Source organism: Ambystoma mexicanum, chromosome 2p, assembly GCF_040938575.1.
Source record: "Ambystoma mexicanum isolate Mex_15411 chromosome 2p, UKY_AmexF1_1, whole genome shotgun sequence".
Taxonomy (NCBI): Eukaryota; Metazoa; Chordata; class Amphibia; order Caudata; family Ambystomatidae; genus Ambystoma; species Ambystoma mexicanum.
Genome location: NC_090923.1, coordinates 713,986,402 through 714,009,713, shown reverse-complemented (window position 1 = coordinate 714,009,713; position 23,312 = coordinate 713,986,402). Strand labels below are relative to the sequence as shown.

At 44.8% G+C, this 23,312-nt stretch overlaps 1 protein-coding gene across 1 annotated transcript in view; it reads left to right on the top strand.

Annotated features, from left to right (window-relative positions):
• The window catches only part of LOC138566704 (ribonuclease T2-like), a 359,594-nt gene that overhangs the window by 77,733 nt on the left and 258,549 nt on the right, over positions 1-23,312 (top strand). The window contains exon 4 of the mRNA XM_069644295.1: positions 21,329-21,396. Coding sequence (XP_069500396.1) covers positions 21,329-21,396 — 68 coding nt within the window. The remainder of the gene's footprint in view (positions 1-21,328; positions 21,397-23,312) is intronic.

Here is a 23,312-nt window from a genome sequence, read left to right as displayed (position 1 = left end):
CTTGCAGCCCAGGGTTTAATCCCAGCAGGCTAAGAAGTGCTGGATGCAGAACCACAGGCTTCTACCAGTGAATAGAAACCCACAGGGATCAGGGACCTCAGAACACCACTACTCCCGGATGCAGGCAAACCCTGGTGAAGACCTCTAAGTATATATCTGGATGCCAGGGCATGGGGACAAGTACTCACAGATACAGGACACGACGGATTCAACCCAGAAATGGCAGAAAATAACAGGGGTCCTATTTAGGTCTGGTCCACAGCGGTAAAGCACTCCAGGACTCGGGGAATCAAACCCTCAACTGAGCAAGGACCCAGGCGGCCAAAAGGTTCAATAACCTGGACACCTAAACAGATATCCGAGTGGGCAGAAGCAGCAACATGTGAATGGCTCCAGGAAGATGGAAGACACTGGCTAAGGGTTCAGGGCAGCTTGTGGGGAATGAAGGTGCACATTCAGTGCTCTATTTTCGCTTCTTGAGTTCTACCATCACTATCAATTCTCTACCCCCCTTCTCATACTTCTGTCTTGTACCCTGATCTCATCTTCTCTTCACTTTCTCATGAAACAGTGGTCTCTGCCCCCTCCCTATCTCTTTGATCCCTCTTTACTTTCTTTCTCCACTCACTTACCTCCCAGTCTCCCATGTGCCTCTATTCTCATCACTTTCTCTTGGCGTGAATTGCATTCCTAACAATCCTTCTTCTTTTCATCCTGTCCTGTCCATTGACACCTTCTCTACTCTTGATGCTCAATATCCTTCTCGCCCTTTTTCTCCTTGGCGGTGACCTCCATACCCTTGGTTATCACCCTCACTTCTCCCTGAGGTCTTCATTCCAGAAGACCAAATGACTCTGGAATAAATCTCACTCATACCGATCTTGCTTCCCGCTCTTCTCTCGCCACTCTTCCTATGACTACATTCCACTTGATGCCAAAAAAGCAATTTCCCTACTCTGACTGCCTCTCTCTCTCATCATCCCCGTGGTCTCTTCCAACTTCTCATGAGAATCCTCTCCTCCAAACCCCCTGATCCCTCTTTGTCCTCCCCTCTCTCTGCAACTTAGCTTACTGATTATTTCAGTTCTAAAATCTCAAACTTCTTTGCCACTTTCCCTATCTTCCTACTTACCCTATTTTTCTTCCTTCCATCTGCTTTCTGACTCTGGCACAGCTAGTTACCTGCGTCTGATATCCTCATCGCATTCCATATCTCAAATGTCTTTTTAATCTCTCTCTATCATCTACTCATGTTCCCCCCTCATGCATGTACAACATTGTGATTGCAATCTTGAAAAAAACCTTCTCTTGATTACACCTTTTACCGCCCTATTTCCTCCATAACCTCCACTCCCTACCTCCTCCTCTGCAACCTGGTTACCATCCATCCCACTGAACGGAAACTACCCTCCTCCACATTTCCAACTTCCTTCACTCGGCCTGGCATCCAAAACATTAATCAATTTTCATTTCCCTTGATTTATCAGCTGCATTTTATACTGTAGATCACTGCACCCCTTTGATCTCTCTCTTCTTGGTATTTCTGGAATTCTGTGTCAGTGGTTTACTTTTTATCTATCAGATTGCTCTTTTGTTTTTGTTGGGTTTGGTTGCACTTCAGAATCACACCCCCTCCAAAACAGTGTTCTTCAGGGCTCAGAACTTGGTCCACTTCACTTCTCTCTCTTACACCATTCCTCTTCTAAAGTTCATATCCTCCTTCAGTCTCTCATCTCTCTTCTATGTAGATGATTCGCAAATGTTCTTTTCATTCTCTGGTCTGTCTACCACTCTTCACGCTAATTCCTCTGCCTGTTTCACCACCGTCCAACACTAGATACACCCTCATTTTTTCTTCACCTAAATCCCACAAAAACCAAGATTCTCTTTTTTTCAGCTACCACACTAGCTCCCTCAGCCTATCCCTCAGGTACATCATTTCCACCTCTATTTCCCCTTTTTTTTCTTCCTAGAAATGTTGGCGTTATGTTCAATTCATCCCTCTCTTTTGATACTCTCATCTCAACTACTCCTCGTACTTACCGCTACCACCTCTGCAATATTCAGTGTATATATCATTTTCTCTCTTTTAATGCAACCAAACTTCTTAACGTTTCTTTAGTTTTTTCCTGACCCGATTATTGTTCTGCCCCACTGGTTGATCTCCCCGACTCTCATCTTGCCCCCCTTTGCTGTGTCTTCAATTCTGCAACTCATCTTGTTTTCTTTACCCCTTAAGCCTCTATTAGATCTTATCTACCTTCTGCTTCTCTAGTGTCCCTTGACAGCTTCCTCTGTACTGTTTATACATGCATTCATAGCCTGGCTCTGTCCTATCTCGTTTCTCTTATTTCTCTTTATACTCCTTGCTCTCTGCACTCAGAACATCTTCATCTTCTCAATGTCCCTAAACCGCCATGTACCCTGTCTAGTTTCCGTTCTTTTGACCTATTCACATGCACCTAAACTCTGGAACTCTTCATCTCTTCCTGTACGTTCTGCCACCTCCCTTCATCTCTTTCATACCATCTTAAAGAAACATCTATTGAATTTCCTAACGCTTGATCTTTCTGTTACTGATGTTACCATGTGTTCATCTGTACATTTATTGTACCTGTCATGCTCAGGAGGAATACCAACATGCACCCCATCATGCCTAACAGCCAGACCAGTGCAGATAATGATATCAGTACTCCCATTCCCGGTTACCCTCCGACAAGCAGTACTGCTAGGCTTCCCAGGGCACACCCAGTTCAGGGTCCTCGGTTACCTGTGGTGCTAGGGAAGCGTAAGCGGTCCTTGTTTCCGAGCAGGGGCGGCAGACGTCCTCATTGGGTGTCTCGTTTTCATTGGCAACTTCCCTGGAGGTTGTGGTCGGGCTGCAGCAGCCGATCGCTATCACTTCCTGGTTACGGGACGCTTTCCCGATCACGTGTCCTGTCATCCGCTCACGTGATCGGGAGCTGTGCATAAAAGCCGGGAGATTCACAACGCTTTTGCTTCACAGCTGTTTCTCACGCAAACACTGTTTGGCGTTTCGATTCAAGATTCACGGTACTCGACCTCGGCTCACAAATCACAGACTGCTCTCTCTCTCTCCTTGGAACTTCTACTTTGATCTACACGGAATACTGACCTTTTGGATAACGAACTTTGGACTGCCTCTGAACTGCTCCCTGATTTTTCTTCCATACCTCGATTAGCTGAACTGACCCTCGGACTGTTTTTGGACCTGCCTTTGTTTTGCCTGAATTGTTACAGTCACGTTCAAGTGTTCCACGTTCTACCAAGTGCCAAGAAACGTCCAGATGTTTGCAGCTGGCACTACCATCGGGTGCCAGGCTTCAGGGACTGACTTGCGCGCCCCTTGCACCACAACACCCGATCCCAGCCCCTTCTTATCGGGTTTAGGTAAGCTCCTTTTTGGGTATTAAGGTTTGCCTGTGTAATTAAATACTGTGCCTGTTTGTGCTAATACTTGGCTTCTTTCCCACAGCCTTGGGGTCTTCGGCTGCGCCTGGTTCCTGTTGCAACTACACCAACACCTGTGGCCTCAAGGCTCGCACAGAGAGTATTTTTATATCTCTCTGTGGGGAACTTGGGGACAGAGGCCCTAATACTCTTCACGACACATCAAGTTTGGACAGTACCATTTTGTTGTAATCTCTGTTCAGCGCTTTGGTGAAAGCACTGTATACATGTAATAAATACAAATACAAACCACCAGTAAGATAACAGTCCCTTGATGGGGATAAAGGCAGGTGATGACGCAGAATTGCCCCAAATGGAGTTGAGATGGATTAGCAGTAACATCCCCCCAGTCTGGAACACTCTGTACCTCAGAGGATTACAGGAGGATTTTAAAAGAAGCCAGCACTACAAAGGTCAAGAAAGCATAAGACAACGGAACGACAAATCCAAACAGCTAGGAGGATTGGTGGGAAGCAAAGGAATAAACCAGTGCAGGGATTCCACCAGCAGCAAAGAGTGGGGGGTGGGGTCAGGAACAAATGGATATAGGGCCCAGTCAGCATGTCCGGCCAGGGTTCTTCAGGAGGAGCCCATCTGTACCAGCAGTCTGCAGGAGGTCCAGTACCAGAGTTTGAAAGAGACAGGGTACCCCATTGATCTGCTCTCTTCCACACAGCAGATTGCGTAGCCAGTCCACCAACGACATTACAGTGCTGAGAAAAAAGGGTTTGGTGGCCGGTCAATCAAGCTTGCCTCCAAAACCACAAAATCACTGTACTGCCCACAAAGGTTGTAGTTTGGGGACATATGGTGGTTTTAAGCCAGTCCAAACCATCTTAAGTGTGAAGCCATATGTGCAAGGGTGGACTTAGGGTGAGGCCACATCAGCACAACAACATTCTTAGGCCTTCTTCACGGTAACAAGAGCCAAGGGACTGGCCAGAATTAAAATGGCCTGATGCAGGACTTCGAAAAGGTCTGCGAGTGTGGTATAGCCAGAACTACAACACAGCTGCCACCAGCCTACATCATCACAACACACTTACATTATGACAGATCCACCCTGGGACCAACATCTGGTGCTTAAAAAGCACACCAGCCCTCATAGCCATATAGGCTAGTAGGGCAGCGCATCCCAAAAATGGTTGCGGTAACATGGTCACTTCAGGGCGATATCCCTCTTTTACACTACATGGCGAGGCACTACCACTTACTACAGACATGCCAGATTCTGTACTGAAAAGCACCAGGAGGGCAGTGGTCGGCGTCCAGGAAAGGAGTAGGTTTCTTACCTGTAACTCCAGTTCTCCAGCATTGGTGTCTTTCATAGATTCACATGCTGTGAATATTTCTTGTTGTCAGGCTGGGAATCCGCAGTTACACACTTTCTACTTTTACTAATGGAAGAAACAGGTGTGTTTTGTAGTCTATCCTCCTTATTATGGATCCTTTTGGTCCCAATCAATAGGACGTCAGGTGTTAAGCCCCTCCCTTGGAGACCGTGTTCAGATACTAACAGGAGAGTGATGATACTCTCTTTACCTGCCGAATGGCCCTTTTACCCCTCGGAAGGATGGAGGGCAGATGTGACTCTATGAAAGATACCAATGCTGGAGAACTGGAATTACAGGTAAGAAACATACTTCTTCTCCAGCATTGGATCTTTCATAGATTCACATGCTTTGAATAGAATACATAGCAGTACTTTTGAACATATTGGAGGCGAAACGGATAAAGGCTCACCTTAATGAAACAGGCGCTACAGGACAGCACGCCCCATCCTTGCATCTGCAGCATGCTGCCCCTCTAGGCAGCAGTGCTTAGTGAATGTGTGGGGCACCACCCAGGTGGCAGCCTGACATATATACGTCAGCGGGATTCCTGCTGAGAATGCCGTTGATTTGATAGAGGGAAATTGCAGACAAAATCTGCCTGGATAATCCTTGTTTAGAGATAGCCTTTCCTTTATTTGATGGGCCAAAGGTGACAAACACTTGAGTAGAGTCTCTGAAGGGCTTAGTACTGTCCAAATAGTATTTTATTGCTTGTGGTGGGTCGGAAGAAGGAGTCGGATACACTGAGAGGACATTCGGTACTCTCTTCATTGAAATTAAAGAATAAAGCCTATCTCTCCCTACGGCTAAAGGGAATATACAACCTATCTAAAGAAACTAAAGGTACTCATCAGATGCCAGGAAGTCCAAAGTAAATGTGTCCTCCATCCAGACTAACCCTATCTGACCTTACCACTAAATATGAATAAAGTAAATAGGCCAAGAGAATGTCTCTCCTTCCCTTTATCTTCTCTTTACTGTGGATAGTCTTTTTATGTACAGGTTTCTTTTTGGATTATATACTTCTAAGCATAATCTCTTATAAACTTTCTTATAAACTCTTGTAGTTCCTCAAGACAACTCTTGAGTCTCGTGCTTTCTGTGGTCATCTATCTTTAATACTTTACCTTACAATAGTTCCTGGCACTCCTGTCACCAGATATATGCTCTTCACAGTCTATTTGCTTAGCCTTTTCCAACTTTGAATGTATAGGGTTATTTACCTACCGGGTTATTTGTTATTCATTCTCTTAATTTTTCATAGTTCCAATCATTCTGGTTCTTGTTTTGTCGTTAGTACTGGGATGAGTTCCCTGCTGTAGATAATGATTCCCAGGCGGCCTCCCATTGTTCCCAATTCCCTCTGTACCTCTCGTTATGCGGGGAACGGTTGCAGGGCTCGGCTCTTGATCGGGTACTGTGTCTCACTCTCTTCACTGTTCTTCGTTTTCATGTTCTCAGTCATATGTCTGCCATCTGCAGACGCTGGTGCTCGGGAGGTGTTCAGGCTTCCCGTCATGGTAGTCTCTACTCCGTTCTTCGGGGTCCTGCCCACCACTTTGCATGTGTGGTCACGCCACTGCCAGGTACCTCTTCCTTCTTCTCTTGTTTGTATCGCTTCCTTTGTGGTCCTGCACACCAGGGCTCCGGTGTCTGACACTCTCCTACTCTGGTTCTTCGAAACCCATGGGCGCTGTAATCTGCCTGGGCTCCACAAGGTGTGATGAGGTCAGGGTGCTTTCCCTGCGCATAGCACTGCCCTCTCCATCTCATCTGACTCCTCACAGTTAAACACATGTCTCTGTTTAAAGAGACATTTTCCTTATTTTCTCCACATGGATTTCTTTTTACATTGCTTTCAGCCATAGTATTCTTCATAGAACAGAGTCCCACATCTGCAGCTATGGTAGTTGCCTTATGGAGTTCCTCTCTGGAACGGGAGTCCTTGTCCCCAAAAAGGGGAGCCTCTCCTGGTGAGGTCCCACTTGCCTCAATCCGTAGGGAGGGTCTTGCAGAGCGGTCTCACCTTCATGGCCTCACAGGGAATACCTGCGGTTCGTCACATGTTCTCTTTACATCTAGGAAGTTCAGGCCAACCTCCCCTGGTGACTTGGCATTTTGGAAGAAAGTCGGTAGTATGATGGTAGAGTTCAGGTGGACATTTGTTCTGACTGTCAGGATGAAGCAGGGGTTAGTTTTCAGCACCACCATATCCCTCTCGAAACAAAAATATGGTTTGTTAACTACCCGTGCTTGTATTTCTGACACTCTCCTTGAGGAACTGATTGCCACCAAAAAAATCACTTTCCATGACACATGCTTGAAATGTGCTGTTGCTAAGGATTCCAAAAGTACTGAGTTTAGGCTTCATTGTGGAGCAGCTTTATTGGCTGGTGGAAATGAGCCAAACAGACCTCTCATACAGTGCTTAAAAAGCCTGTCACTGAATAGTGGAGCAGCATCCCTCCTCCTGTTGTACCTGGATATCGATGCTACATCAGTGTCTGTCTAGATCTGTAGGTGGGAGAGGGCTCACGGGCACTCCGGTTAGCACCAAAGACTTACAACAGTGTACTGGAATGTACATCACTATCTTAGGAGCCCAAACTCCCCATGATATGTTCTGTTAGACATATTGCCCGGTCACACCTACCAGTAGAGACACATTTCAAAGTGCTTCTTTTCTTGCCTTTCCTGACTACTGAAATTGCCACTTCAGGGCTTTGGGAATGCGTACAATGGAATCTACACTCCTGTTCATTGTTTCAACACACCCATACAGGCATTATAGAAGGCCAACAAGTCTGACACCTCGGTGACAGACATACTCATGTCCCTAAGAGGTCTGGAATCTGGCACAGCTGCTCTCCCGTTGGGGAATATTCAGTGACGGCAACCTTACCTCCTAAGGGCTCTGGCGCCCTGGGCCGCATGGCTTCCTGTTGAAGCTATGGAAATGGAAAGGTGCTCCATTTCCATGGCAACCCTGACTCTCCCCAGCCACTCCTGTGAATGAAGCAGCACAGCTGGATTTTTTTCTTCTATTGCTATTAGCACCTCGAGGGTTTGCCTCGGGGTGCTAATAGCAATAATCCTGCTCTTTGCAGGCTCCACTGGGGCCTGAAGTTAAGGCCCTCGTGACTTGGGCATTACTGGCCGATGAAGCCGCAGAAAGCGGGATTATTGCTTAATTATATAAATGCATAAATGGCTTTATGCTGCCTTATAACTTACACTTTCTTATGTATGCTGGCACATTCAGCCCCAGTGTAGGTTGACATCAACACCACACACAGACCTGTTTGTGTAGTAGTTACATGATACACTTTTTGCTGTGCAGTTACGCTTGTGCAATACACACACAGATCTGTTCAGTGACTCTCATGTAACACACCCAGCCCCATGTAAAGTTGTGGTTGTAGTTGAAAGGGTCGAATGCAATTGTTTCGAATGCAATAGTTTCGAATAGTTCCAAACCAAAAGGACTGAAAAAAAAGTCAAATACATTTTCTTTTTAGGGGGGGGGGTCCCCCCAAACCAACGTTTTTAGTGCATACGCCTTTTTTTCGGTCCTTTTGTTTCAAAATGATTTTATATCGCAACAATGTATTCGACCCTTTGACCGGACACCAAAGTTGTAGCTCTATAGCGCATGCAACTATCTCCACTTGGTTTCAACAAGCTCTTACCACTGTCCTGTACTTAAATGAGGCAACTTCTAGTGATTCTTTACAAAGGCCGCAAGTCTAGCATTCATATCTAGAATGCATGCCACTGGTATGCAGTGTCAAGCGTGCAGCACATCTCTGAGTTACCCCCAGCAAGCCCAGTCAATGCTACAGAAACCCAGCAGTGTAAGTTGTCAGTGCAATAGAACTCTAGCAGTGTGAGCTTCCTCCAGTGATGCAGTGCTTTTCAATGTTAAAGGACTCGAGCAGCATCCGTCTCCTCCACAAGTACACTTAAAATACTATAGGATTTTAGCACTGCCATGTCAGTGCTACAGGTCTTTATTGGGTGAATGTTCACACTGATGGGGCCCTAATTCATTGACAGGTGCTGCTGAGGGAACAAGGAAGCATGAGAAGAAAAAAAGTGGCAACATGGTGTTATGATGACTGATGGAAGAGAAGATGGAGTTTGCTCTATCTCAGAACATTTTTATTTATTTATTATTTATTTTATTATGTTCCACAGTAAAAAGTACTTTTAACACATTGAATACACAAAGATACAATTTTTTAAATCCATAGAAAATTTCAGACGTACAAACATTTCATCTTACTGTACAAGTACTGCAGCATTCTTTAAAAATTTAGTTAATTACAGTTCAAAATCCTCCTCCACAATTCATCTTCAGAGGAAAAAACTAGCCCAGATAATAAATGAGATCTTAGGTTTTCGAAATTGGGACAGGCCACACACAAATGCTTTAAAGTCTCAATATTACTCTTACAATGGCGACACAGTCTCTGATCTCGTGGAATTTTAAGCCGCCTACCCAGTACTTCATTTGTTGGAACCAAGATCAGCCTGATTCTTAAAACTTGGGCCCTGAACATTCTCGATGGGTGTTTTTTAAAGTAGGGTGCTGGTACATTAAAGCTTTTACAAGACCACACAAAATGATCTCCAAAGCATTTGCAGTCCATAATCGTATTTCTCAAATTTGACCAAACATGTCTGCACCATCTTAATTTAGCTACCTTTGGGGTCAGCCCAAATTCTTCGATAGGAATATCTGCACATTGAAGCATTAATTCACAACTGGTGACCCAACCCGTAAAGACCCTACAACCCCCCTGTGTCCTTACCCGATTTAACTGTTCAAAAACTGAAGCCACAGGGGGGTTCAAAATATTTGTGAATAACTCGAGCTTACCCCAGTCTACCATTGTCTGGATTGGTAACTATCCCAATTCAAACATGATCCCTACAAGGGGAACTGACTGTGGGAGTTGGAGTAAACCTCTCCACAAAGCCCCCTCCAATTTAGGCCAGTCTATGGGCTGACTCCTGGTTTGGGCACCAAAGATAAGTTTTGGGACTAATTGTTGCTTGTACAGCTTCAAAGCTGGTAAAAAGCGAATATCTAATACATTTCCCATCAATAATTCGCAGCTTCACAAGTGCCCCTAGAAATTTTACCATAAGGTCCTCCTGCGGTTCTAGCCCCAAAACTTTATCATAAATTACAAGCCCTAGGTACACACATTTATTCACCACTTCTAACCTGCCATTTTTCAAATACCAAGGTAGTGTTTTACAACTTTTCCTGCCACCTTTAAGTACAAGCACCTTTGATTTTACTGTATTTAATGTTAAAGGATAGTTCCGGGACTTTTTTTTTATTGTCCCTACGGGTCGGCCATGTGTTTGTAAGCATAAATCGGTAGATCGTAGGAAACTTTCCTATGGACCTTACCCGACTTTTCGCCCATTATCGCACTCGAAATCAGCCTCCATTTTGTGATAATCCTATCATTCCGCCGCATCAACCTGGCTCACCTGCCTTTGCGGCACTAAATCAAATCCCCCGCCCCTGAGCCTGACATCAGCAGACGCGTACTGCCCATTTCAAGCACGTCTCGTGTCAACAATCGCTGCGCCTCAGCTATTGACGTGTTGCCATGGAAATGGCAGGACGCCTCTTTCCCCAATAAGTATAAACAGACCGTTTCACAACACACAGCAGCAGATTTTCGATTCCATTCCTCTCTCTGTGTTACTTTGAGTATTCTGTGACTCGTTTCAGTGCTCTGGTCAGCTACCTTCGCCGCTTGTAGCCCGTGTGAACACCTGTACCATCTCTGTAAATTATTTTACTATCTTTACCGCACAATGGCCACAATAATGCCGTATATGTACGAGCCCGAGTACACCGAGGAAGAACTACTGGAAAGTCAAGCACGCGAAAACGATGGGGATTCGGACGGCAGTTGGGAGGACCAGTCAACGGATGAAGAGCCTGGACCATGTCGCATGGACGGCGTCTCCACCTGGTGCACGTGCAATCGGTGCGAGCTAATGCCAACTGAGGAGGAGAACTGCTGCTGCCGTGAAAATTCCGGGTGCTTGGCCTACATTTCGGAAAGCGAGCAAAGTCTGCAGGAAGGCGAGCAAAGTCCGCAATGCATCACCGAGCTGCCAGAGTTCAGGGAAGCCTGCCTCTCACGGACCGTGTTGAGGATGATGATGGTGCTTATGCACGAACTTCGCGGCACTGTTCGTCCGCGTAATCCGAGTAACGAGTAAGTATACTCTGTTTGTGATGTCAGTGATGCCACCACTATTTCATGGTCGTCTCCCACATATAAAATTACATTTACATATCATTCGAACGCATGTAAATTTGTTCCATATAGTGCATTTTCTAGATATAATTTTTTTCTAAGAAAAATGACATGTGTTACCTGAATCGACATTGATAAGAAAGTTTGGTCAGTTTAATACAGTTTGCATCTTTTTTTTTCACAGGTGGTACAGGCTGGTGGCCTATCGTTGCTTCACTTGGTGGCTTCACGGGAGGCTCGGACACCGTGTTCGGAGAGTAATACCTGCCTGTGCGGTACTTGCCATTAGACAACATTTCCCCAGTGACAGTGGACAATACCGCGGATTTTCCCTCGATGTGCTGCAACCTCAACTTTACAATGTGTAATGTTTATTATTTATGTTTAATTAAAATCTAAAATAAAGCCCAACATATATTTTAACAATGGTTGTTTTGATTTTTTAAATGAATCTAGTGTATATTCTCCTGGGAGGGTGAGGTATTTATAAACTCACCCCCCTGCATTCCATGTAGTAGATCCTGCAGCCATCCTCTTACATTCAGTTAGATGGCCTCTCCTTGGTGAGGCCCTGCGGCAAACTGGTCTTGTCTGCACGACCACCGCCCCGATCCACCCCCCGCCCTATCAAAGGCAGTTCGCACCGGGGTACTTGTGCTGGCAAGTGGAGCTGTCAGGGAGCGATAAAGGCCAAGAGGTGCCAAAGACCATGTACACTTCAAAGTGGTCTATAGAGCATGGGTTGTTGTTCCCATGTCTACCTACAGACCCCGTGTCTCCTGCCAAGCATCCCCCCTCACGCTGGACGGCCCCCTGCAATCCACATAAGTGTGTCTCCATTCACGAGTCTTCCTGTGTCTTGTCTGCACGACCACCGCCCCGATCCACCCCCCGCCCTATCAAAGGCAGTTCGCACCGGGGTACTTGTGCTGGCAAGTGGAGCTGTCAGGGAGCGATAAAGGCCAAGAGGTGCCAAAGACCATGTACACTTCAAAGTGGTCTATAGAGCATGGGTTGTTGTTCCCATGTCTACCTACAGACCCCGTGTCTCCTGCCAAGCATCCCCCCTCACGCTGGACGGCCCCCTGCAATCCACATAAGTGTGTCTCCATTCACGAGTCTTCCTGTGTCTTGTCTGCACGACCACCGCCCCGATCCACCCCCCGCCCTATCAAAGGCAGTTCGCACCGGGGTACTTGTGCTGGCAAGTGGAGCTGTCAGGGAGCGATAAAGGCCAAGAGGTGCCAAAGACCATGTACACTTCAAAGTGGTCTATAGAGCATGGGTTGTTGTTCCCATGTCTACCTACAGACCCCGTGTCTCCTGCCAAGCATCCCCCCTCACGCTGGACGGCCCCCTGCAATCCACATAAGTGTGTCTCCATTCACGAGTCTTCCTGTGTCTTGTCTGCACGACCACCGCCCCGATCCACCCCCCGCCCTATCAAAGGCAGTTCGCACCGGGGTACTTGTGCTGGCAAGTGGAGCTGTCAAGGAGCGATAAAGGCCAAGAGGTGCCAAAGACCATGTACACTTCAAAGTGGTCTATAGAGCATGGGTTGTTGTTCCCATGTCTACCTACAGACCCCGTGTCTCCTGCCAAGCATCCCCCCTCACGCTGGACGGCCCCCTGCAGACCGCATAATGCCACGACATATACACGTCATTCATTCACAAACACACCCCTGTTTCGAATTCTTTATAACCCACTTCATATTTCTAATGAGAACTTCTTTGCGCTTTGCTAGTCAACCCGTGAAGGTGCTGGTTATCTGCTCTTCGTCTCTGTGAACTTCCGTGACCACTTTGAGCAAACTCGTCAGTTTGCAACCTGTGAACTGCTCCCTGTTCTACGACAAGAAACTACTCTGATCCCTGCATCTAACTGTTTGTTCGTCAAGGTAAGTCCATGTACCATAATCATTTTGCGTCCAATTTTTTAATTTATATCTATTTGCTAGTAGTCATCAAATTGCATCCATGTTTTCTTTTCGTTCACGACAGTACATGCAAGGAACTAGTCACATGTTCTGAGTTTAGTCAAATTACTTTTTCTATTTTTTGAAAGTTATTGAAATACTTATCCGCATGTGAATAACGTGTATAGTTCCAAGAACCAAAACGGACCTTGCATTGAACCTTTTATGTGTCATTTAATGTTTTAACACATTGGTATTCATAGAGAATTGTTGATCTTTACTTTTCAGAACTTTCCATAATGCCTGCCTGTTCCATTGGCGGTTGCCCTTCGAAGACCCATAACAAATCTGAAGGTACTATAATGCATGTTTTCCCTAAGACAATAGATCAGATAAGAGAATGGGTCCGATATTGCGGATATCCAGCCTCTGAGATAGAAAGTAGAGTCCTAGAAGTCTTTGCGGACAAGAGGGGTGATCGATACCGCATCTGCAGCAGGCACTTTAGCCCAGACATGTACTCCACATCATTGCTAATAAGGACGAAAACACCGCGAGCGAGGCGAAAATTGCTCTCAACCGCTATTCCCACTCTATTCGTCCACATCCCTCCACTGGTGAGTCAAGTTTACGTATTTATCTCTCGGCATTGCGGTAGTGTGTAGCATTAGCTAACAATAATTTCCCCATTTATGTATCCACTCAATATGAAGGCTGAAGATTCTCCATCCGTGTCGTTATTGCAGTCATCAGCCACTTCAAGCGCCTATCGGGTAATCTTACTTAGCTATTCTGACACTGACTTGTTTTAGGCATGTAAATCAATAGTTTTAATTGATCGTGTAATTATTTTACCTAATGGTACACCACAGTACTCGTCCTCTAGTCTTTGTTTTCAGTTATAATTATTGTTATCCAAAATAATGCAAGTACTGTCTTTCAGGGAGATGCTGAGGAGTCCAACGCATTGACGACAACCGTAGATGTCACTCAGATGCTCGAGGTACGTTTCCGGACAGTTCCATCGATGGAGATCATCAGATCTTGCATTCTTGTAGCGTGATTGTTACACACAATGTTTCTTTCGTTTTTAGCCATTGGTATGTCCTTCTGTCGTCGCCCTCCTATGTGTCTTCTTTTTTCAATATTGTGTTCATTACTAATGAAAGTCCTATGTTTCAGGGAGTCGATGGAGCATTAGTCCAAGAGGAAGGGGGAGCATGCAGTTACGGGTCGGCGCAACAGCTTGCAGAAGTGTGCACCGCAGTTACAGCGTCCCTTGATGTTCTTATGCATTTCGAGGTATGGATACTGACAGATCAATCATGCGAGATCAAATGACGTGATTACATCCGCTATACTTCCTTCTTTATTAACGCAAGTACTATGTTTCAGGGAGCTGACGGAGCTTCTTCAACAAGAACATCACCCCTAGTAGTTGATGCAGATCTCTGGGTGGTGACACTTCCAACGATGGAGCAAATCGAATCATATTTGGATATCCATTATTTATTTTAGACAACTGATCATTTGTGCAGGTCTATTTAGATGAGCCGTTGACGCCTGCAGAAAGTTTATGTTCTTTTAAACAAAATAGAAAACCATACTAATGCAATTACTGTGTTTCAGGGAGTTGCTGAAGCGTCATCTTCAATAATATCATCAATGGAAGTCTATGCGGAGCCCGAGGTATGGATCTTGACAGTTCAATCTAACTAGATCAACAATGCGTGAACTATTGTCGTTTGAATGTTCTACACAATGCGTTCATTCGTGTTTTGCTATTGAGATGTACGTATGGGTATTGGTCCCCAAGTACATTTTGTGTTTTCAATATTATTATACATACTAATGAAAGTTCTATGTTTCAGCGAGTCGATGGAGCCTCAGTGAGTGATGGATGTGCTTATCATGAAAGTATAGTCGTTGCAGCGCGAGAGGAAGTGGAGACATGCACACACGAGTCGGAGCAACAGCGTCCAGATGTTGAAGTTCGAGGAAAGAAAGTTTCAAAGAAAAGAAAGCAAAAGAAGGTTAGTGTCCTGTTCACTATATTATGTTGTCTTTCACTGTCAATAGTTCAATACTGTAAGTTGTGTTTAAACTGAACATCCCTTTTCTAATCTGTCCTCTAGTTGCGAGTGGGTGTAAGAACTAGATCTACACAGACAGTGAAGCGAACGAGAGATGTTGCTTGTCAAACCTTTTGGCAGGGACTTGAGACTGGAGATGCATCGTGCCAATGGGAAGAATATGAAGTGATTGACAACGGAGCTATACCACCACCAGCCATTGATAGTGAATGTCCTCCTGGTAGTTTGGATGCAGTCGTAGATCAATTCACAGAATCCACACCCGCAAAAAATAAGAGCACGCGAAAGTTGAAGACATTGTTTTTTTCTCCCATCTCCGGACAAGGAACAGATGTTGCAATGGAAGAGAATGAAGTGGACGACAATGAAACACCATCAATATCACTCAGCATAGCGGAAGACGATATCAGAGATTGTACCTTTCATGCGAGTGACATGTCCTCAACGTTACAGGCCGAACCAGCTGGGATGCAGAGTGACAGTATAAGGAAAGAGGCCAAATTCATTGTATTCGATAGCTGTTTGATGGATATTATTATGATGATGAAATGTGGGCATTGGGTTGGTGGGGAAGTATGTGGGGAGCCATTGATTAATGTGACTCGTGCAATTCGAGGCACTAACCTTAAAATACATGCCACCTGTACACAATATCATCCGTTCGCATGGTCTGCACAACCCATGCTGGGGCAACTGCCAGCAGGCAATCTACTTTGTGCAGCGGCCGCACTTTTTAGTGGTTCAAGTTTTAAAAAGTTACAGTATTTCTTTCAGTTTGTGGGAATCCATTTCATTGCGAAAAGTCAGTTCTACAAATACCAAACCGATTATCTATTTCCAGCCATCAGCGAAGCTTGGAGAATGGAAAAAATGTCAATGGAAAGTACATTCGCGGGCAAACGCTTCAGGCTAGCCGGTGATGGACAATGCGACAGTCCAGGATTTTCAGCCAAGTACTGCACCTACCACTTTCAGGACATGGAAAGTAAGAAAATTGTGAGTTCGGTGGTCGTGCAGGTGTCACAAAGTACATCCTCAGTGGCCATGGAGAAAGTTGGCTTTGTAGCATCATTGCAAGAACTACAATCGCGGGGAATGGTGATCGACCTGATAGCCACGGACAGACACGTTTCAATTGCCAAGACAATGAGAGAACAGTACAAAAATATAAATCACCAATTTGACGTTTGGCATCTTGCAAAATCAATCAATAAAAAATTGTCGGCTGCAGGAAAAAAAAAAGATATGCAAGGTATTTCACAGTGGTCCAAGTCAATCAGCAACCATCTTTGGTGGAGCTCAAAAACATGTGAAGGGTCGTTGGAAATTCTACTGGAAAAATGGCGGTCAGTAATGTTGCACTGTAGCAACGTACATCGATGGTCGACAAATGAGCATTTCCACAAATGTGAACATGGCCATTTGTCCACAGAGGAGGCACGGAAGAAGAAGTGGTTGATTCCTTCATCACCCACTCACAAGGCCATTGAAAAGATTGTATTTGATAAAACTATAACAAGAGATTTGAGGGGACTCACGGAATTCTGCCACACAGGAGATTTGGAGGTGTTCCACAATATGTGCCTAAAGTACAGGCCCAAAAGATTGCATTTTGGCATGGAAGGCATGATAAATCGGACTCTTCTAGCGGTCTTGGCACATAACCATAATGTTGGCCGTCAACAAAGTAGGACGACCGGAACTTTAGGGACGCTTCGCTACAATAAGGCCTTCACTAAAAGAAGTAAACAATGGGTGATCAAACCAGTGTTTGAGGATATGCAATATGAGTTTATTGAGAGACTTATCGTAGATGTCCTCGATAGGCACATACATGGAGTGGTGAACGAACCTATGCAGGGGACAACTGCATTGCCACCCAACATTGCCTCTGTTCCATGTCCACCTAAAGCAGAGCTCATTGAGAAATACACATCACGGTTTAAATGATTGTAATTCGATTGTCTGTTCTCTCGAGTCTCCTCATGTTGCAGGCCCATTGCAATTAAACCAAACAGTAATATAAATCATTTTTACAAAAATTATAGAATGTTTCCGTATTACAAACACATGGCAGACCCATAGGGACAATAAAAAAAAAGGCACGCAGACAAGATGCCCTTACACTAACTGGAGCTAACTAGAAATGTGTGCTCGCTCAAAGTGAAGGTCAGCTGCTTTGATGTTTTGCTCGGGTGGCGGAACGGCCCACGACCCAATATAAGGTTCTATTGTGATTTGACCTTGACAGGCCGGGACCATCCTGAAAGACTAAGAAAAGATAATGAATAAAATTTCAGAAACGAAACGATGAGCCACGTTCATTAGAAGAAGTAACGTCGGCAAAGAAGGAGTGGTGTTTCGGGTCTGCCCTACACAGAGACACAATGGAAAATGCAAATATAATGTAAGTAACTTTTGATGAGTTTATACCGCAATTTCATTACTATACAGTGGCTTTAAAGACGGGTTCAGTTGTACTTGTTCGTTCTATGTGGCATAGTGTTTTCTACCGCGCACTATCTGGAGGAGAAACATCTGCTTTTACTGAAGCACCTCAAAACCTTCCTCTTTGCTTCTGCTTTCTCTCTCCCTCTCCCCTGCTACAACTGGTCCACTGTCTGCGACCTCGGTCCTGGGCCCTTCCACTCTCCACCTGCACTGCCTCCCTGTCAACCCCTGCACTGGGGGACTGTCTCAGTATCCTACAGCCCCCCCTTCCCAGCACTTGTTCTGCACTTACCTTGCACTTGCCACCAGCTGGCCCTATTTATTTATTATTTTATGCTACTTACCTTGTACTCCACTCCCCCCCCCTCCATGCCTCGCCACGCCTTTAAACACTTGTGTACACCCAGTAGCGCTGTCCTCGCTATGAAATGAATAATTTTAATAAGGATCTGATGGTGAGACTAATTTCATTTTTTATGTTTTTAGGTACATCATTCACTACTGTCTGTGTCACGAGTACCAGACACCGGCGGACGGCTTCTACAGCCGCCAGTTGCTTCTCCGCGTGAACAACGTTACCACCCTGACCATTTTATGGGACGATCGCCAAGTACAAGTATGCCCTTACGCGGTACTAACGGTTAGATGCAACATACCTACCGTTGTGGTGGCCTAGTGCCTCGTTGTTGGAACAGCCATGCGATTATCAGTGCGACAGAAGAGCTTATTTTTATCGTAAACCAACACCCTGTGTACTGCACACGAACATCGCTTCCCTCAAGACGAACTAATTTGGATCGAGAGCAAAGAAAAATGCAAATCGCTGAATATTCTCTAAACATTTGATGTCCAATAAACGTACTTTGCCAAATGTACAATCTTGCCGTTTGCTTTTAAACCACGGTTTCACATTCCGAATTGTGGTGCTGTATTGTGAGATGCTCTAAGACCCTGTGTACAGCAAAGGACCATCGCGTTCCTCAATACGAACTTTTTGGAACATGAGCAAATAAAAATGCAAATCGCTGAATATTCTCTAAACATTTGATGTCAAATAAATGTACTTTACCACATTTACAATCTTGCGGTTTGATTTCAAAGTACAGTTTCATATTCCGAATTGTGGTGCGCTGTATTGTGAGCTGATCTGTGTTGATTTCCGGGGTCTGTGTGGAGTCGCGTAGAAGACGCCTGGGCGCGTTTGCCTACGCAGCTCAGTCACGTCACGGATAGAGGCGGGGAATATGAATGTTTTGATAAAGTCTGTTTCAGGGGCGGGGGATTTGATTTAGTGCCGCAAAGGCAGGTGAGCCAGGTCGATGCGGCGGAATGATAGGATTATCACAAAATGGAGGCTGATTTCGAGTGCGATAATGGGCGAAAAGTCGGGTAAGGTCCATAGGAAAGTTTCCTACGATCTACCGATTTATGCTTACAAACACATGGCCGACCCGTAGGGACAATAAAAAAAAAGTCCCGGAACTATCCTTTAAGCCCAGGCTCCCCAAAAACCCCTCCACTGCTGACAATGCTCTCTGCAGACCAATTGCTGTTAAATAGCATAAAACGATATCGTCCGCATAGAATAAATATTGGATGACCATAGAACCCAGTCTTAGGGGGAAAGTATTTAATGATCCTAAGTGGCCACCCAACCCAAACAAATAGAAGCAAAACAGGAAGGGGGCCAAAACACAACCCTGTCTTAAACCCCTATTTGTCTGTATCCAGGGTGAATATCTAAGAACATTTTGGGACACAAATTAGGATGACCTCTTAATATGAGAGTGAATTGAGAGCAATAACAGCTCCACTCAGCCTAATACAACTATCAAAGGGGGTGGGTTTGACCTGATTAGCTGGTGCAGCCTGCAATGGAGAAAAGTGGTGATGAAAAGGACACAGGAGGTCTGGGTTATGCTGAGGCCAGAGTATTATGCTGGGCTCTAAATTGATGATGCTTGGTTTTATTGAGCAAGGTCAAAGAAACCTTCAACCTTGACAAAATATGCATTCCCCGAGCATCTCCCTATGAATAAAGATGGTTTCTGAAAGCACACAGACCCAGAGACTCAAGTGGCCCAAATTGATTTTTTCCAGTCTCCAGATAGACCAACCCACCTATGATGCTAGAGAAAGAGCCAACAGTAACACATATATATCTAATGTGTGGTCAGCTAGCCGTGACATTCCCAGGTAATCCTTTGCCTTCAGTGCCTTATGTTAACTTGAAGCCAAAGTTATAGGGCTGTAGGCCACATTTAAAACAGATTAGTCTTTTGTTCATTGAAGCCCTTTTCTCTTACTGACCCGACGCCTCGAATGACTCCACGGGGCCTGGCTGTTACTCCTGCTGCTATTCTGTCCTACCACCTGCCTTGCTAGTCTCTTCGTCTCCATGCATTGAAATAAGTATGAGTATGTTCCACTTATGTTGTGCTCCGTTGCACTTGATACATCTCCTAAAAACATACATACATTCTTTCTTGAGCATTTTACTGATACATCATGAAATAGTGCATTGACTTAGTAACATTTCAATGGAACTGTGAACCTTCAGCCCTTTGGTAGGTTCTGGCACTACAGCAAGGCGATAGGTAGCTGTGACATTTTGCTATTGCAAATGTGTAACTACAATATAATTTTGTTTATCATTTTACTCTAATGAAGCATATTTTACAGAGTCAATATATTAAAGATATTAGGTCTATTAAGCATCCAGCAGAAAGATGTACACATGTGTATGTATTTTATAAAGAGCCATAGAAAAAAGTTCAATGCTGTGTTAGTCCAGTTTTAAAAACGACACAAGATGTAGGTTTTGATACCTTTTATTTGACTAACTAAAAATACAATGCAAAGATGGAACAGAGCATTAGCTTTTAAAGTTCCACAGACCTCTTCGTCAGGTGTTGCAGTGTGAAATGATTCATAAAAAGAAAGCTACAGCACAGTAAGATAAAACGTTGTTTGGACTGGCCACCGGTTCCCCTTATGGAACTCACATCTCACCCATTTTATGGTCTCTACACTGGGTGCCGCTGTCCCAACAAGTTGACTTTAAGGCGCCCTGTTTGGTTCATCGTGCCGTTTATGGCCAGGGTGCCGAATTTCTTCAGGACAAATTTGTCCGCTACTCTACCACCCTGCCGCTCCGCTCCAAGTTGGCTTGGTTAGTGGTAGTTCCCAGCTTTCGACTCGCTAGGGTGGGTGGCCCTGCCTTCTCCGTGGCATCAGCCCAACTCTGGAACACTCTTCCACCTCCACTGAGAAAGGTTACTAATTATCTGGAATTCAGATGCTTTCTGAAAACCTATCTCCTTGAGCTATGGCCACTAGTCTATCCGGTGACGTCCTAGCGCCACAATACCCTCTGGTGATAGTGCGTTCTACAAGTATCTGTAACATAACATAACATCATGCTTTTATACTGCGCCAAATCACCATCTTCAAATGCATCACGTTGAAAAATGTTACAAATAATGACCCAACAAAATTGTTACATTGAAAAGAGGACTGTTTGTAGTCACAAATACTTGGTGGATATTATCCCCAATAAATGCTTTCAGTAGCACACATTTTTCAGAGGGATAACAATATATATAACATATGATGCATGTACATTTCTGAGCCTGTAAACCAAGGTAGAAACTCCCAATGATGGGCAGCTGGGGCCCCTGCCCAAGGCATGAAACCAGACAAGAGGGTTCTATGAATGCCTAGTGAAAGTATTGTACTTAGACAATTTTGCTCTCTTTTTGCTTTCAGGGGCTGGGGGCCAACTACAGCTGTGCGATTCCCACCTATGTGAAGAACTGGACCATCCATGGGCTCTGGTAAGGATATCAGCAGGAATTCCAGGTCACAGGTCGACAGTGCTGTAGTTTCCTTCACATGAGGGCATGTCTTTCTCATTATTGAATCAGGTGCAACTATATATCGCAATTACCCTGTGTTTTTATAGCGCTTTTTACCCTCATTGCCTTCATTGGAAGGATGAAAGACTTGGACATTAATGTTGCAACCCTAAGGTTTTATAAATACTATGCCAGGAAAAATCCTCTAATTACAAGCCACCTCTTATTCCACAAAGGCTTTTTTTAAATATCATAATTTTGAACCTTGCTGACACGTATACAGGTTTTTTGTATCTCCTATTTGCTCATAATTCAGCAGGAGAAGCTTCCCCTGCCACACTCTCTAGGGGGTTGACTGGAGAGTCCAAACCAGGTTAGCTGATACATGTTCAACTGCTGTGAATAATACATAAATGGGATCTCCGGAGCCATTTTGTGTAAAATGATCCTGCCCTGAGGTGTAAAGGAAAGGGTTAGTGTTCTTCATCTCTTGGACCGGGTGGACCTGACATAGGGGGATCAGATGAGATGGATTGTGGGCTGGGCTGGGAAGCATAAAAGGAAACAATGACACTCTTGGCCCTACTGCACATTGTCAATGTGCTCTCATAACAGTTACCTTTGTTTCAAAATGAAAAAAAACAATACCAAACATACTCAAAATAAACATAATTGTGCAAAAGGATTAGGTCTGTAGACAAACAATATTTACACAGACCCACGGGGTTATAAATGAGGTATCTCTTAATATACACTTCCTGATGACAACCACACTTGCATTACTGCACTGCCTGTTAAGGAAATCTAAGGTGTTGTTAATGTCCATCAATGGTGTAGCGTGGGAGAAGTCCCCTGTTTAGTCAGATTTTTGTTGCCACAAACGTGGTGTCAAACAGGGATTCAACGTGAATTTGACAAACATGGCTTCATCCTTGGGAAAGTACTTCCCCTGGCTACCTAGCTGTTCAGTTTCCAATGCCTCAGCCCGAGATACAGGTTGGGACTAGCTGGAAGGAATGGAGATAACAATGGAACCATAGGTGGACTGGGAACTAAAAGTGGCCCAGGAAATGCTTTTCAAAAAGGCCCAAAATTACCCTGTGCGCCGGGCTTGAAGTGGGTCTCCATCAAGAAAATTTGTCAGGGGATATAACGGAGAGACGGAGAGATGGAAGGAAAAGTGGTAGGTTACATGGGAGCAAGGGTAAGAGGAACATAAGGCCAGGACATGCACACAAAAGAGGCCCATGGTACAGAGGCCTACCAGGAAATCTCCAGAGGTCCCTTTAAGCTGGACCATCTCCGAGGGGAACACCGAAAGAGGGAGCTAGAGAGAGGGAACGAGTTAAAGAGAGATACAACTCCAAATACACTGATATTGATCTAAATATTCAGAAATAGCACTTCCTCAGCAATGCAGGAGACACCAGAATCAATAAAGCCCTACCGTTCCTGACTTTCCAGAAGACCCAGGGAAGCAAGGGAACAGAAGGAAAGGCAAACAGGGAATTTTGGCCAAACCAGTGATATCGAATACATTCCCCAGGTAAGGGGAATGATGAGAAGATGGTTGTCTTTTAGGGCAAACAAATCCACCTGAGGAGAGCTGAAACTCTTCCATAGTGAGGGAGAATTTCTTGAAGGAAGCAAATATCCTGCTCAAGGATATCCTGCTTTCACATTCTCCGCTCCCAGGAAGTAGGAAGCTTGGAGGGAGAGTAGATATAGTTCTGCCTAAAGAAAGAGTTGACAAACCAACTTTTCAGTGCCCCGGCTCAGTTGTGCCTATGTTTGTTCACACAAACTTTGGCACCTTTTTTCAGAGAGGAGGAAGTCCACCTATCCCTCCAAAGAAGACTCAAATGGCATGATTGAGGAAAGTTAGAAACAGCTGG